This window comes from Thermobia domestica, chromosome 9 (assembly GCF_964235325.1).
Source record: "Thermobia domestica chromosome 9, izTheDome1.hap1.1, whole genome shotgun sequence".
NCBI lineage: Eukaryota > Metazoa > Arthropoda > Insecta > Zygentoma > Lepismatidae > Thermobia > Thermobia domestica.
Window position 1 is genome coordinate 147,582,240 of NC_137462.1, and position 13,777 is coordinate 147,596,016.

General features: G+C 36.9%; 1 protein-coding gene across 1 annotated transcript in view; it reads left to right on the forward strand.

Annotated features, from left to right (window-relative positions):
• The window catches only part of LOC145661055 (uncharacterized), a 62,252-nt gene that overhangs the window by 37,429 nt on the left and 11,046 nt on the right, over positions 1-13,777 (forward strand). The window contains exons 9-10 of the mRNA XM_081726493.1: positions 2,480-2,600; positions 12,690-12,736. Of these exons, the coding sequence (XP_081582619.1) occupies positions 2,480-2,600; positions 12,690-12,736 (168 nt within the window). The remainder of the gene's footprint in view (positions 1-2,479; positions 2,601-12,689; positions 12,737-13,777) is intronic.

Genomic DNA, 13,777 nt, shown 5'->3' on the forward strand with positions numbered 1-13,777 from the left:
GCGTTACAAACGCACCCATATAACATCCAACCATCCGGCAGTGTTACACGAGGTTCAAGGAAACCGAAAGTGTCATTAAGGCGACGAGTTCTGGCCGTCCAAACACGATTGAAGCAGCTGTTGAGTGGGTGCAACAGGCATTTCTTCCATGCCAAACCAAATCAGACCGTCAACCGTCTCGACTGTTGCGGAACCACCGACCACGGTGCACAGAGTGTCACCTAAGTGACTGAAACTGCCTGCCCACAAGTTGCAGCTGCTGCAAGCGCTTCAATTTGATGGCAGAGCAAAGCGCAATGCATTTTCAATTGGGATTCTGAATCGCATCGAAAAATATTTAGTTTTTTTTATAAAGATGATATTCTGGTACGAAGAGTGCTTTCACGTATTCGGGATAGTAAACCGATACAATGTGCAGATACTTGGCGCGTAGACCCCCATGTAAGCCAGAAAATCGTGCGCAAAAGTCCAAAGTTAAATGTGTGATGTGGTCTGTTTGATTTTACCGTTTTATTTTTTATTTTATTTTATTTATTTTATTTTATTTTATTTTATTTTATTTTATATTTTTGCAAATGCGTTAATCACCGCGACTACTTATCTGGAAATGTTGGAACAGTTTACATTTCTTCAGGTTGAACACCTGCAGCCTGACATCCTGCTGCAGCAGGCAGTGCCGCTCGTCGCTGGTTCGCGATTGTTAGGATTGCTTTGGACGACATATTTACAGGTCGCTGGATTGGTCAAGGAGGACCCATTGCTTGGACCCCAAGGTCTCCCGATGTAATCCCACTAAACTTTTTTTCTTTTGAACTTTCTTAAGGATGTGGTCTACAAGACCCCGTTGCTATACCTGCGGGAACTGTGAGCTCGAATCGGTATAGCACTTGAAATACATTATGGAGGACATACTAGACCGGACGTGGGCGGGATTGGAACATCGCTTAGATATCCTGCGTGCGACAGACGGCATATACAATGAACTTTGTTAAACGGCTAGTAAAATTTTAGGTATATGTCAACATTACACCAGAAACCGCACCTTTCTATCTACCCTTATTTCTGACTTACATGCTATCATATTTGGAAAGATCATTTTGGTACACCCTGTATTATTATAGAAGAACCAGTTCTCTCTACTCCAAGAACAAAGATCTATAACAAAAACTAAAAATTGATCAGCATCTTAAAGAATCATGGAAAGTAGTTTGATGAATTAAAACAAAATGACCTTTTAGTGTTATTTACATTCTTAGAAAATTCTTAATTTCTTGAATAATTTTTAAAGACATAAATTTCAAATTTGCCGCACTAATTTTTCCGATTAACTCTAGCTAGTTACACGGCTTCAGAGCTATTTAACCGAAGCCTGTTAATTCAGAATCGTCCAACCGAATTGCTTCCAGAATTATCAAAGTTCAAAATTCGAACGCATTCCCATCTTAAATCATAGAAGAAAAATGGAATTCAACGTAATTCGGTTTAACGTCCTACGATTATGCCATTTAGACTAAGGCAGGCGGATGATGAAAGCAACTATAAATTATGGAATAGTTAGTGTAATGAGAAAGTAGGAGGAGACGAGAGTACTACGAGGTAAAGTACGGGCACGATGTTGTTCACAATCAATCTTAGAAGAAAAGAGCAGCTTCAGTAATTCATACCATTCGTTAACTAGATATATTTTCTCGTGTTAATATGCTTTATAAGCATTGAAAAAAGCTGGTTCTTTGATAATTCAATATGCCAAATCTATTGCAAAAGATGAAAACAAACACTGTTTTAGCAAATACAGCAAGGGGTAGAGGAGAAAGGGATACAAAAGACACACAAACTTCGTTATATATAGCCTAACTGGAAGGCCAACACATAAAGCTTCAAGCAATACGTCTCCTCTTTTGCAGTATCTTCTGAAGCTCTTACCTTGCGGCACGTGTAATGTTGCAAAACGTATTTAGGGATGGAAAATATTTATTTCATCGAGTATACCAGACGAGAAACCGGACATTTGAGTCGCAGCAACTTAATATGCATTCTATAATAGTAAATCCTAGTTGCATATTGAAATGAATGGAATCAGTGTCATCTTTACCTTGTAAAATGGTTTAAAAAGCTTAAGGAATTGGGTGAATCTGTCTCATTTGGGAGCAAATGTTTTGGGTAAACTAACTAAGTGGACTTAGGAAACCATATTTGGAAATATATTGCTAATTTTTCGTCGTTTAGTTGGTATTCACATTTTTAACGGTGTCTATGTAAGCAACAACATAAAGTACTGTAACACAAAATGCTTTATGCTCAAAGTTCTACTGCCACCGACAAACCTGAGTAAATAAAATTTATAATATAGAAAGAAGTTAATGAGATTTGAATTAGTCAATTTAACGTAAATAGCCCTATAAAGAATGCTTTAATGAATTTTGTTTTTCCTATTCCGTTGTTAACGTGTCCATAATTTAAGATTATTGCTTATTTACAGATTGAAAATGGATCGTTGAATAAGGAAATGGCAAAGAAGAAATGCGAACGTAAGAGTCAGGGGGATGAAGAGAAGAAGCAAAACTGCTTTAATGCTGTTGATGAATGTGGTAAAAATACAGGTAAGAAGCCCTCAGATAACATATATATAGTATTATATACAATAGTAGATAACTATTAGATTAAGTTGCTCACAAATTTAGCTGCAATTCAGACAAGTAATATAAAATATAAGTTTCACGTCATCTGCATTTTATCCACAGAACTACCAAGCAGTTCCCAAAGTATGCAACATAATAAAACACTTTCATTTTAAATATTTTTAATTCTTTTTAATTGAATTCTTATAATCAAATCTAAATGGATATATAATATAAAACTTATTTCGGCAATTCATTTGAAGAGAATATAAACGTAGATTTTCCCTTCTCTCATAAATTATAAAATACGGATAAACATGTGTCAATATTAAAGATTAAGTGTGGAAATTATCAAATACTTAAAAACTACTACGTGTGACGTCAAATTCAATAACTGGTAGCTGGTAGATGGTCAAATTCAATAACGAAATAAAATTTTATTAAGGGAGGAAAGTTGAAACAGGATTTTCATATCATTTTTAGGATTCATATCATTTTTAGGATTTTTGTATAATATTTTATGATTTTTATCTCCATAATATCTTGTGTAATAAGTGTAAAAACTCGGAATTCCTTTTCGTACCTTACTGGTAAAATTACACAATTCGCCATTTTGAGATGCAATTTCTGATGACTTAGATCTTTCTTTTCTTTTTGTTTTTCTATAATTTGTGGATGCTGTTTATGAAAACGAACTTCGTTTTACGCTAAAACATTAGGTTTTTTCAGAAAAAGTGTCCAAACACAGAATAATTACGAAATTTGTGTATTTTTAAATATATATATATATATATAATTTGAAACTCGAGAAAATAGAATGTTCAGGGTGATTTTAAATTGCAAATTTGCGTAGATTTCCCAAATATTACTTTTTTCTGTAGCACATTTATTTTTTAACCTACAGCTAAATTAGACATATGTTAAAATCTCCATACACATATATTTATTGCATAAACACAAATGGGAACACCTACGTATTAATACTTCAATTTTTTCCATGGATATTTATGCTTTTATGTTAAATATCTAAACATATTTCTGCAATGATTTAATCGCCATTGGTGTTGTTTATAATATTTATAGTAGCAGTAGTAATACCAAATACACATACACATGGCAATACACGTACTCTACCAAATACATTAGAACACTTGGTAATTACTTTAGTACCAACAAAAAGCAATAACAGTGGCTACTCGAACATACGCATGAAACATAAATCAATAAATAAAGCTAGTTCAGAAACAAAAGAATGCAAAACTTCACTCTCTTTTCAGAAGCCAACAAAAATCAGCAAACTTATTAATATTCCACCTTCCCTGATATCTTTCCTCTGTGAGTCTGGTGGAATCTCTTCCCGTTTTCCTCACTAAACTCTCCCAAAGTATGTTGGAAATAACTCAAGTGACTATATAGAAAGTATAGCTTTACACTCACGTTGCATGCTAATCATCGGAAGTGTAGTAACATATCACTGACTAGCTCTCCGTAGTTCTCAGCCTTGTTATTACCCAAGAATTATTGAGTACATTTTTAAAACTTTTTCACGGAAACAGTTCAACTTCACCCATCGTATTCTCGAAACCTGAATCCATCATCAAGTTCCGTATCTGTGGTCCTGTAGAAGCTCTATCCTTTAGTTTCTCCTGTCTTAGTTTTGAATACTTGTTAATAATGTATTTGAGACATGTACCATTTTTGTCCAAAGCCTTCAGGAATTGTTTCGTAATCCCGAACTTAATGTGTAAAGACAGAAGACACTAGAAGATTCCACTAATGGTACATGGAATGTATTTTTCTCATCAGGGTGAAGAAGTTCTGGTTGGTCACAGCTGTTGCTTCCATGAAGGGATTTTGACCTACGTCCCATTCACATAAAAGCAAGGAATTTTTGTGTAACTAGTCTGTAGCTCAAGCAATAGACTAATAACAATGAAATCACCACTTCTGTTCATTTGTGTTCACCATGCTTCACATTGTTCAATACAAACTACATACTAGCGTAGTTTTCCTTCATTACTACCGAATGTGTTACAGCGATATATGGAAATGTGTTTCCGTTGTGAAAAAAAAATTCCTTTTATACTTGTTTAATTGTAATCTATAAACAATCTTCAATCAGCAGCATTGTATTCTACTCCAAGGTGATGCATTAAACTATTTACATTTGAACAGTACACATACAGTGTGACTTTGAAATGAAGGGCAAGAGATCCTTTCAGGATGACTGTACCAAGTGTACGATGCACAATTTGTTGCTGACGCGAATAAGTTCCTTGGCTTCAGAGTAGAATCAAGAGCCTTTTGTTAAATTAAGGTTCCTGACTAGGTTGTTGATTTCACTCTGTGGAAACTGATGACTGTTTTCAGACGTCTCTACCAGTACCTAAACATTGGATGATGTTTGACTTTCATCTTCTATGTCGGACATACTGTCACATTTGTCAGGTGGAACAGGGATAGGTAAATATTCCTCTCATCGAACAGGTCTAATTGCTGACGGAAGGTTGGTATGTACAATGTTCCTTCTAGTTTTTGTAACTTTCACAAGACAAAAGTAGCAGTCAGTGATATAATCCCTCTGATGTCTCCAAGTCATAGGTGTGGCGAACGGCATACATGTCTTAACACCTTTCACACACAGTCGTAATCCCTGTACACAAGACCAACATACAATGTGAGGAGCGAAACTCTTGTCTTAATCACCCATATCCATACCGAAGTACGCAACTGATACCTTCACAAACTCACTTATTTTCTGTCGCTGTTTTTCAAGAATAAACCTGCCACAAATATGACAAAATGAATCTGGGTATTTACGCAAACTCGATTTACCAAGATAACAACCGGTTCTTTTCTAACAGCTGCAAAGCAAAAATGTAAACAGCTGCAGAACAGACAACAACACCTCCACACTCAACTTATAATTGTCTGCTACATTGTTTTTACGTGACGTGTCGACATTGCCACATTTTGCACGGTTGCCAAATGTATATTTCTTATGCACCAAATAGTTTTTTTTTAATTGTGGAAAAACCTAATCTACTAGGAGAAAAAGGAATATGTATTTGAATTCAGGAGGGAAAATGGCATCAGAAACAGTTTTTACATATGAGTCATAAATTTCATGCATGATAGTTTTATCCAATCTTAATAAAAAGAAAGAAAAAAAGATATTTTTTTCACTTTGTTGAAGAGTATTTCCGAAATACTAGACCACTGTTTAACAAAAATTTTGATATTGTATTCTGCTTTTGGGTTAAGTTTGGAATCCTGGTAAGATTCTAAAGAGAAATTAATTATCTATTCATTTCTATTAATTTTGAATGATAATAATTCAAATTTACTATGCTTAACCTTTCCAGAAAATTAATCTTTATAGATTTCTGTATTAACAACTTATGCTCTGTACAAGAAAAATATAAACCGTTTAGTAGCACATTGAGTATAGCTCTGTTATTGTTCGATTTCCACTAAGGATGTTGCACGTACTACTTGCAATAATATTGAAGTAATCTATTAAAATCAGTGACGTATTATGGTTTAAAGGCATAGACTACCACGGACTTTGTATATAATAATAATAATAATAATAATAATAATAATAATAATAATAATAATAATAATAATAATAATAATAATAATAATAATAATAATAATAATAATAATATGCATAACAATGAACAAAAAGTGGTTGGTGTGTTTTGTTTGAACTTCTGCTTTGAGACCATTAATGTTTTCCACCGTAAATGAAATTCCATCTTTCATTTGCGCAGTTAACTTCTCGTGGATTGCATTCGTAAAATTTTAATTTTTACCAATGTCACTTCCCTCAAGAGTCGCTTCTGTTACTGTTCGTTGGTTGTCGTTCCGTATCAGTCTTTTCAAAAATACTAAGTATAGCAACGTAACGCAAAAATGCAGTCACTATAATTGTTATGTCCGTTACCGCTACCTAAATCGCAAATTTTGAGTTGTGTTAACGCATATGGTTACGAAATGTACCCGGTTTTCCCACACAATATTTCTCGTTCATCAATTTGCATCACGAAATAGGTATAGTGATTTTACTATTTGGTTTTAAATCCATTAGTGTATTGATTTTAGCCTTACAAAAAAGAAGTTCTATAATCAATTTACTTTGTAACAAAATAAAAATTGATAATTTTCTTCGTAGCATTTCATATTCCCGCTAGATATTACTCACAATACTCACCAGAGTAATAGAAGTTAACACATTCTCCAAGCTACAATATTGTCTGCATGCCTCATTTTGTAATTGTTGGTGCAAAATCAGCAGATTCAACTCAATGGAAATAGCGCAATAAGTAATTATAACTACAGAGTATAATAACAACGATCGCCAAGTAAAACATAAATTTTGCAATTGCGTTGACGCAATGCGCTACGACGTGATGCCCCGAATTTCTCAGATAGCCCTAAAATGGCTGCTATGTCATTATTCCTAACTTCGATTTACTCGCTTCGCCTACGGAAACCGATCCACAGAGAAGAAACCTGCTTGGTTGCCATGCCGTAGGTGGCTCACTAGTACACTATTACGGAGGAGTCTACGTGGGTGAGCAAGCAGTTACACGTTTCTCTCTTCTGGCAGACGACTGCTGTATTCTAGGGATTATCAAATTATCAGTGTCTACGAAAGAGAGAGGGATTGCGTACTAAGCGTTAACAGCTGCCATAGTACGTGTTCACATTTGGGAAAATATAGAGAAACTAGTACCACGAAAAGAAGATAATAAACCGTAAACGTATTATTTTAAATTAATTTATACTTGTTATATTAACTTTCTTTATTAATTGTTGCATAGCTATTGCCGGTAGACTCGGTTGTCCATAAAATACGCAAGTGATGAAAATGCATATTTGAAAAGTAATAAACATACAAAGTGTAAAAAATAAATCGCAATTAAGCTTTCTCGTTTCTATTTATTGCATTAAATCAAGTCATATTGCAAGTTGTTACTAATACATTTATCAAGAATGAAGAAAATTACAATATAGGTTTTTAGAAAAACTTTCAGCAAAACTAATCCCAAGATTAAACGAAATTTGTTACTTTTTACTTGAAATATGACCATATCATAAAGTTGTTAATGTGTTTATTTGTGAAATAGGATCAGAATAGGATCAACAGTTTTCGAGAAATCGTGAGGGAAAGTTTATCCCCAAGATTAAATTACCTCTTGTGCCCCAGCTAAAAATATGATTACGCCATTCTTACGAAGACAGTATTTATGTATGAGTTACAAAATACCAAAAGAAAGTACGGCATGTATCAAAAAATATTACATTGTAAACATGTTTTTACTGCATAACTGCCGTGTCGTGACAAAACGCTGTAACTTTGGCGAAGAAGTTTTGCGAAAATGAGCCTTAAAGTTTTCATCCGAAAATGTGATCTGTATCGTGTAGAACCAGTGTAACTAGGCAATAATAGTCAACCAATCAATTTTCACCAAATTTAATCACACAACATGCATTTACGTAACATTACATGTAACCACGTGTTTCCAAAGTCAAGATACACTATTTCTACACGATACAGATCACATTTTCGGATGAAAACTTTAAGGCTCATTTTCGCAAAACTTCTTCGCCAAAGTTACAGCGTTTTGTCACGACACGGCAGATAAGCTGCGGAAACCATCTTCAAATCCTCAGAATACGCCGTTACTTGTCGAATTAGCGAGCTGCCACTTTCTGCTACGTGGAACTATCAATGTTGCCAAGTCCCCAGCTCGAAAAGTCGCTACTGTGCCGTCAAAATTCCGCTACGTTCCGCTACCCTTACTGAAATTCTGCTATTTTCCGCTACATTATAAAATTAAATTTAAACATTATTTTTTTAAAATAAAGGTATTAACAAAACTGCAAAATATTTCACAAATTAATAATACGCCTAAATTCCAAATAGAAAGCCCTGCTTTATGGTTTCACTAAATTTCATGAATTAAAAAAGAATCAGTCTTATTTGAGTTAATATTATCGAAGTAAAAGTTGATTTTGAGTTTAACGTCCCTTTCAGCAGCGAGGCTATATGAGACGTGGACCTACTAATTAACGTGGAATCTGAACCACATGAGCTCCCGCCAGGAATCGAACCCGGATCTCCCACGCTAAAGGCGCGTATGCTAACCGCTTTTTTTTTTAAAGTTCGTCCCAACTGGGATACTGTTCGCCACTGGCAATTCGCGCAATTTCTGCGTAATCCAAACACGACAGGGACACAAACACACATCCAGGACAGGTAAAATTCAGACCTTGCTCTCCAGGGGGATTCGAACCCCCAGTGGATTGCGCCTCATGATCCGAAGCCGAACGCCCGAGACCACTCGGCTATTGCCACCGGCTAGCCACGGAGGAGCTCCTGAAGTAAAAGTCACGATCAATGCTTATTATTCTTTTATTTTAATGTTCTTTATTAACATACTAGCTGAATATACCCATTCTTCGCATGGGGGCCATATTTGGAACTCAACGTGTGTGAAAGGATCACCATTCATTTCAGCGACCGCCAAAACTATGGATTTGACACTAATAGCGGTCATTTTTACATGTCTCGGTATCCCCCTCCCTACTGACATCCGGCCACCATACAATGGTAGCTGAATTTACAAGTCATTGCTAATGGAAGTGTTACCATTGTTCTCAGCGATCGCGGAAACTACCATTGATGTCGGATGACCCCCGGCCCGCTGCCCAGTAGGGTGAATTTGGAATTTAATGCAATCGAAACTTCACCACCGATCTCAGCGACTGAGAAATCTACGAATCAGACACTAATATCGGTCATTTTCTACTACTTTTACATGTCCCGGTAAACGTGATCTAGGGTCTGGACCACGGTTCCATGACCAAAATTTGTTAACTCTCGGTCAACTTTTCTGGTCCCCAGGCCGGTTCCGGTAAACGCTCCCCTCCTCTGAGACCCCTCTGGTTCGAAATTTCAAAAAAGAAAAAAAAAGCTTCGTTTTGATCTGGGGCCTGGACCAAGGTATCCGTGACCAAATTTTGGTAACTCTCGGTCCACTCGTCTGGTCTCCAGGCCGCACACAGACAAACATAGAAGCAAACTCTTTATTTTATTTATATTAGATGAACATTCTGTAACGTCAGTTGTAATTGTAAACATCTCTAAAAACAATAATAGAATTGGAAGAAAAGGGATACATGGTGAAAATATCTCAAAATCGAATTTTCTTGGACAAAATGCCGTTTGCAAATGGACGACTCAATATGTTTTATTCGTTACTGAGTACAATAACTACTAAATTATAATGTAAGAATAGTTACAATGATATCACTTGACAACGAATTAAACAAAGGTAAATGTGCAAATAATGTTGATACATGCATCAAATATAAAATTCATAAAATGTTTCATTACAATTACTTTCAAGGAAAAAGTATTTTGTTTCGTTTAATGCTATTTTTTAATTTTTTCTCTCCAGAAAACTACTATAAAATACTACAGGGTTTGTCCGGGAAGTAAAAGGACTGATTTTATTCCGCCATGACTGTACTTCGGAGCGTGCGCGCACCGACTGGATCCGGTAGAGGGTGTTCCTAGCTAACGAATGAGCGGCTGGTCAGTTGTCTCCGAGCACACGGAGAGTCAGGACAGGCTTTTTCGCGCAACGTGTTTCTGTGAGTGGTGCAAGCCGAAAATGCAGCGTTCGTTAGAGCAGAGGTACGCGATTAAATTCTGTGTTGAACTCGGTAAATCTGCGACAGAGACGTTTGATATGATCAAGCAGGCTTACCCAGATGTTGCTTTAGCAAGAAGTGGTGTGTTTCGGTGGCACAAGGCCTTTTCGGAGGGCCGGGAAGAGGTCGCCGATGAAGACCGTGCTGGAAGACCTTCGACTTCGACAAACACCGACAATATGACTCGTGTGCGCGAAGTTTTGAACTCAGACCGTCGACTAAGTATTCGTTTAATTTCCCAGATGTTAAATTTACCAAAAACTGTGGTTCATGAAATTGTGACGGAGCATTTGAACATGCGCAAGGTTTGCGCGAAGATTGTGTCAAAAGTACTCACTAACGACCAGAAATTGCGGCGAGTGGAATTGTGCCAAGAAAATTTGAACATGTGTGAAAGTGACCCCCAATTTTTGAATAACGTAATCACAGGTGACGAATCATGGATCTTTGAGTATGATCCCGAGACAAAGAGGCAATCTTCCGAGTGGCACACGACGACGTCTCCTCGCCCCAAAAAGGGAAGAATGAGCAAATCCAAAGTGAAACGATGCTCATTGTCTTTTTTGACATCAAGGGCATCGTCCACCATGAATTTGTTCCTCCTAGACAAACCGTCAACGCCAAGTTTTACGTGGAAGTGCTCAAGAGACTCAAACGAAGGGTCAATCGGGTCCGACCAGACATCGGAGCCGACTGGAAGCTGCACCATGACAACGCCCCGGCTCACACCGCCTTTCTTGTGAACAGCTAGCTGACCAAGGCCGGCATCCCAACGCTTCCTCAGCCGCCCTACAGCCCAGATGTGGCCCCCGGACTTCTTTTTGTTTCCTCGCCTGAAACGCCCGATGAAAGGCAAACATTTTGAGACGACAGAGGTGATCCAAGCAGCTTGCACCGCGGCTCTCAAGGCTATTCCGGAGAATGACTTCCGTGACGCCTTCAATGCTTGGAAATCGCGCTGGCAGCGCTGCATCGACGCAGAAGGAACCTATTTTGAAAGTTTTTAAAGAATTGGAACGATTGGCTCAATATTTTTTTTAAAAATAGACTCAATCCTATTACTTTCCGGACAACGCTGTATTTAACTGCATAAAAAAAAATTCTATACTTTTGTCTCAACAGTACTTTTACCTTACAACAAGTTGGCCATCTCTTCCCAAAACAATACTTTAATTAAGACCCGGACAAGCATTAAATGCACAAGATAGATTTGGCTTTATGCAGAGTCGTTTTGACGTATGATTAGCGTCATACTTGAGGCCTGACTATTGCAGGAAACATATGTTAGTCGAACTCTTTAGTATGGCACTAATCACGCGTCAGAACGACTCTGCATAAGGCTCAAATTGATAAATTTTTGTCACATGTTTTCTAACTTAAAATAAATGTTTTGTAATCTAATTTGTTCACTCCTTCCAAGCTATGGCTGAAAGTTGAAAGTTTTAAGATAGGTTTTCAAAATTCGCTACATTTTTCATATTTTTCGTCCGTCGACGCTTTGTCGCCAGGGCAACGAAAAATCGCTACGCATAGCAGAATTTCGCTATGGTTGGTAACATTGGCAACTAGCTTGATAGTTGCCATGATCACAAAGTAGAAGAGACACCCACACAAAAGGTACCATAACGATGCTTTCTATAGTAGTTCAGTGGAAAGTTTCAAAATTGTTTTGCTAATAGATCATAATTTGCAATGTACTGTTTGTGATGCACCAACAATGACAATCAGTGAGTTGTGAGTTTTGCTCAGTGAGTTCTTTGAAATGAAATCTTTAAGTTTTACGTCCAACGATTATGCCGGTTAGGCTAAAGGATGAATGGCGATGAATGAAATGGTGGAATGAAGAAAGTGGGTGGAAACGGGAGAACCCCGAGAAAACCCACGAACACCGTGTTTGTCCACTACAAAGTCCTCACGGCCCGAGCTGAGATAGAACCAGGGACCCCAAGCACCGGAGGGGAACGCTCTACCACTGAGCCACCGCGCCCCCTATATTCATTGAGTTGGCTACCATTTCAATTTATAATATTGCCCTTAATCAAACACAAATGACAAATTAATGTTTTATTGATATAAGCATTAATAAAGAGGCCAGGTCCTTTTTAGAACACTGTACCCCGTCCGTTTAGGATACCGTTAAACCATAGGTAGGGATCTATCAATTTCCAAAAGTAAGAGGCCATGGCGCTCTAGTAAAATATCCTTGTTACACTATTGATCACTGGTTCGAAAAATGAAGACGTATAGTGATAAGGAGTATTGTATAAGTTGTGGTGGATTTATCATATATTGTGTGCATTGTGTATAAACGTAAGACTTATATTCTGCATTTATTTGTTACAGTTGAAACATGTGAAGATGCATGGAATATGCTCCATTGCTTATGGCAAGTAAGTTGAATTATGCTTTACACGTTACTCTCAATGTGGTCAAACACTGGTAACCGAGATATATGTGTATATAACTCATTTATATATATAATTTCTTTACATAATACATAGTAATATGCTCATACAAAGAGCTACAGGAAGTAAATATTCAACGAACTAAAAAAGTTCGTTATTAAATTATCCTTGTGTCTGTCTGTCCGTCTATCTGTTATTTGCGACTTTTTTTCGATTTTGAGCCCTCCATTCGAAAGAGCATCAAAAAATATCTGAAAAAGTGATGACATTTTTCACGTCACTCTTACCATTCCCGAGATATTGGCCATAACATGGCCAATTTCCAGAGGTTTAAGAAGCCATATTTCGGGAACCATAAGTTACAGAGAAATTATATTAGTGCTAGTCAATACCTAAAAGTATGATAAATATTTTATTACCAAATAGTAACCGATGGCCACTGTCCAATTGGTTACTGGTTTGGCCAGTGGTCACCAGTTAATATCGGTACCAAAGTATTTACCATCCTCTTAGGTATTAATTAACACTAATATCATCTCTCTGTTACTTACCGTTCTCGTGATACTGGCAAAAAAATAGACGATTTCCAGAGCTTTAAGGAGCCATATCTTGCTAACCTAAACTAGGGAGAGATGATATTGGTGTTGATCAATATCTTAAGAAAACGGTGAACATTTCGGTACCAAATAATAACCGGTGGCCACTGGCCAACTAGCCACCGTTCCCCAGATATTAGCCAAATAAGTTCAAATTTCGGGAGATTTAAGGAGCCATACCTCGGCGGGAACAGTAAGTCATAGAGAGATGATATTTTGTGAATTTTTGCGAGAAGCAGAACAAGATGACAAAAAGATTTACTTTTACATGTAGGAAAAATCACAATTATCCTTCCCGCTCCATTTTTTAAAGTTAGTTCTGGCAATGCTCTTGGAGAATTCTCAACTGGTTTCATACTGAGAACTGCTTACTCATACAGTACGGTATTTATAGATAGTATATGTGCTAAATTTGCAAACCAGTCCAATA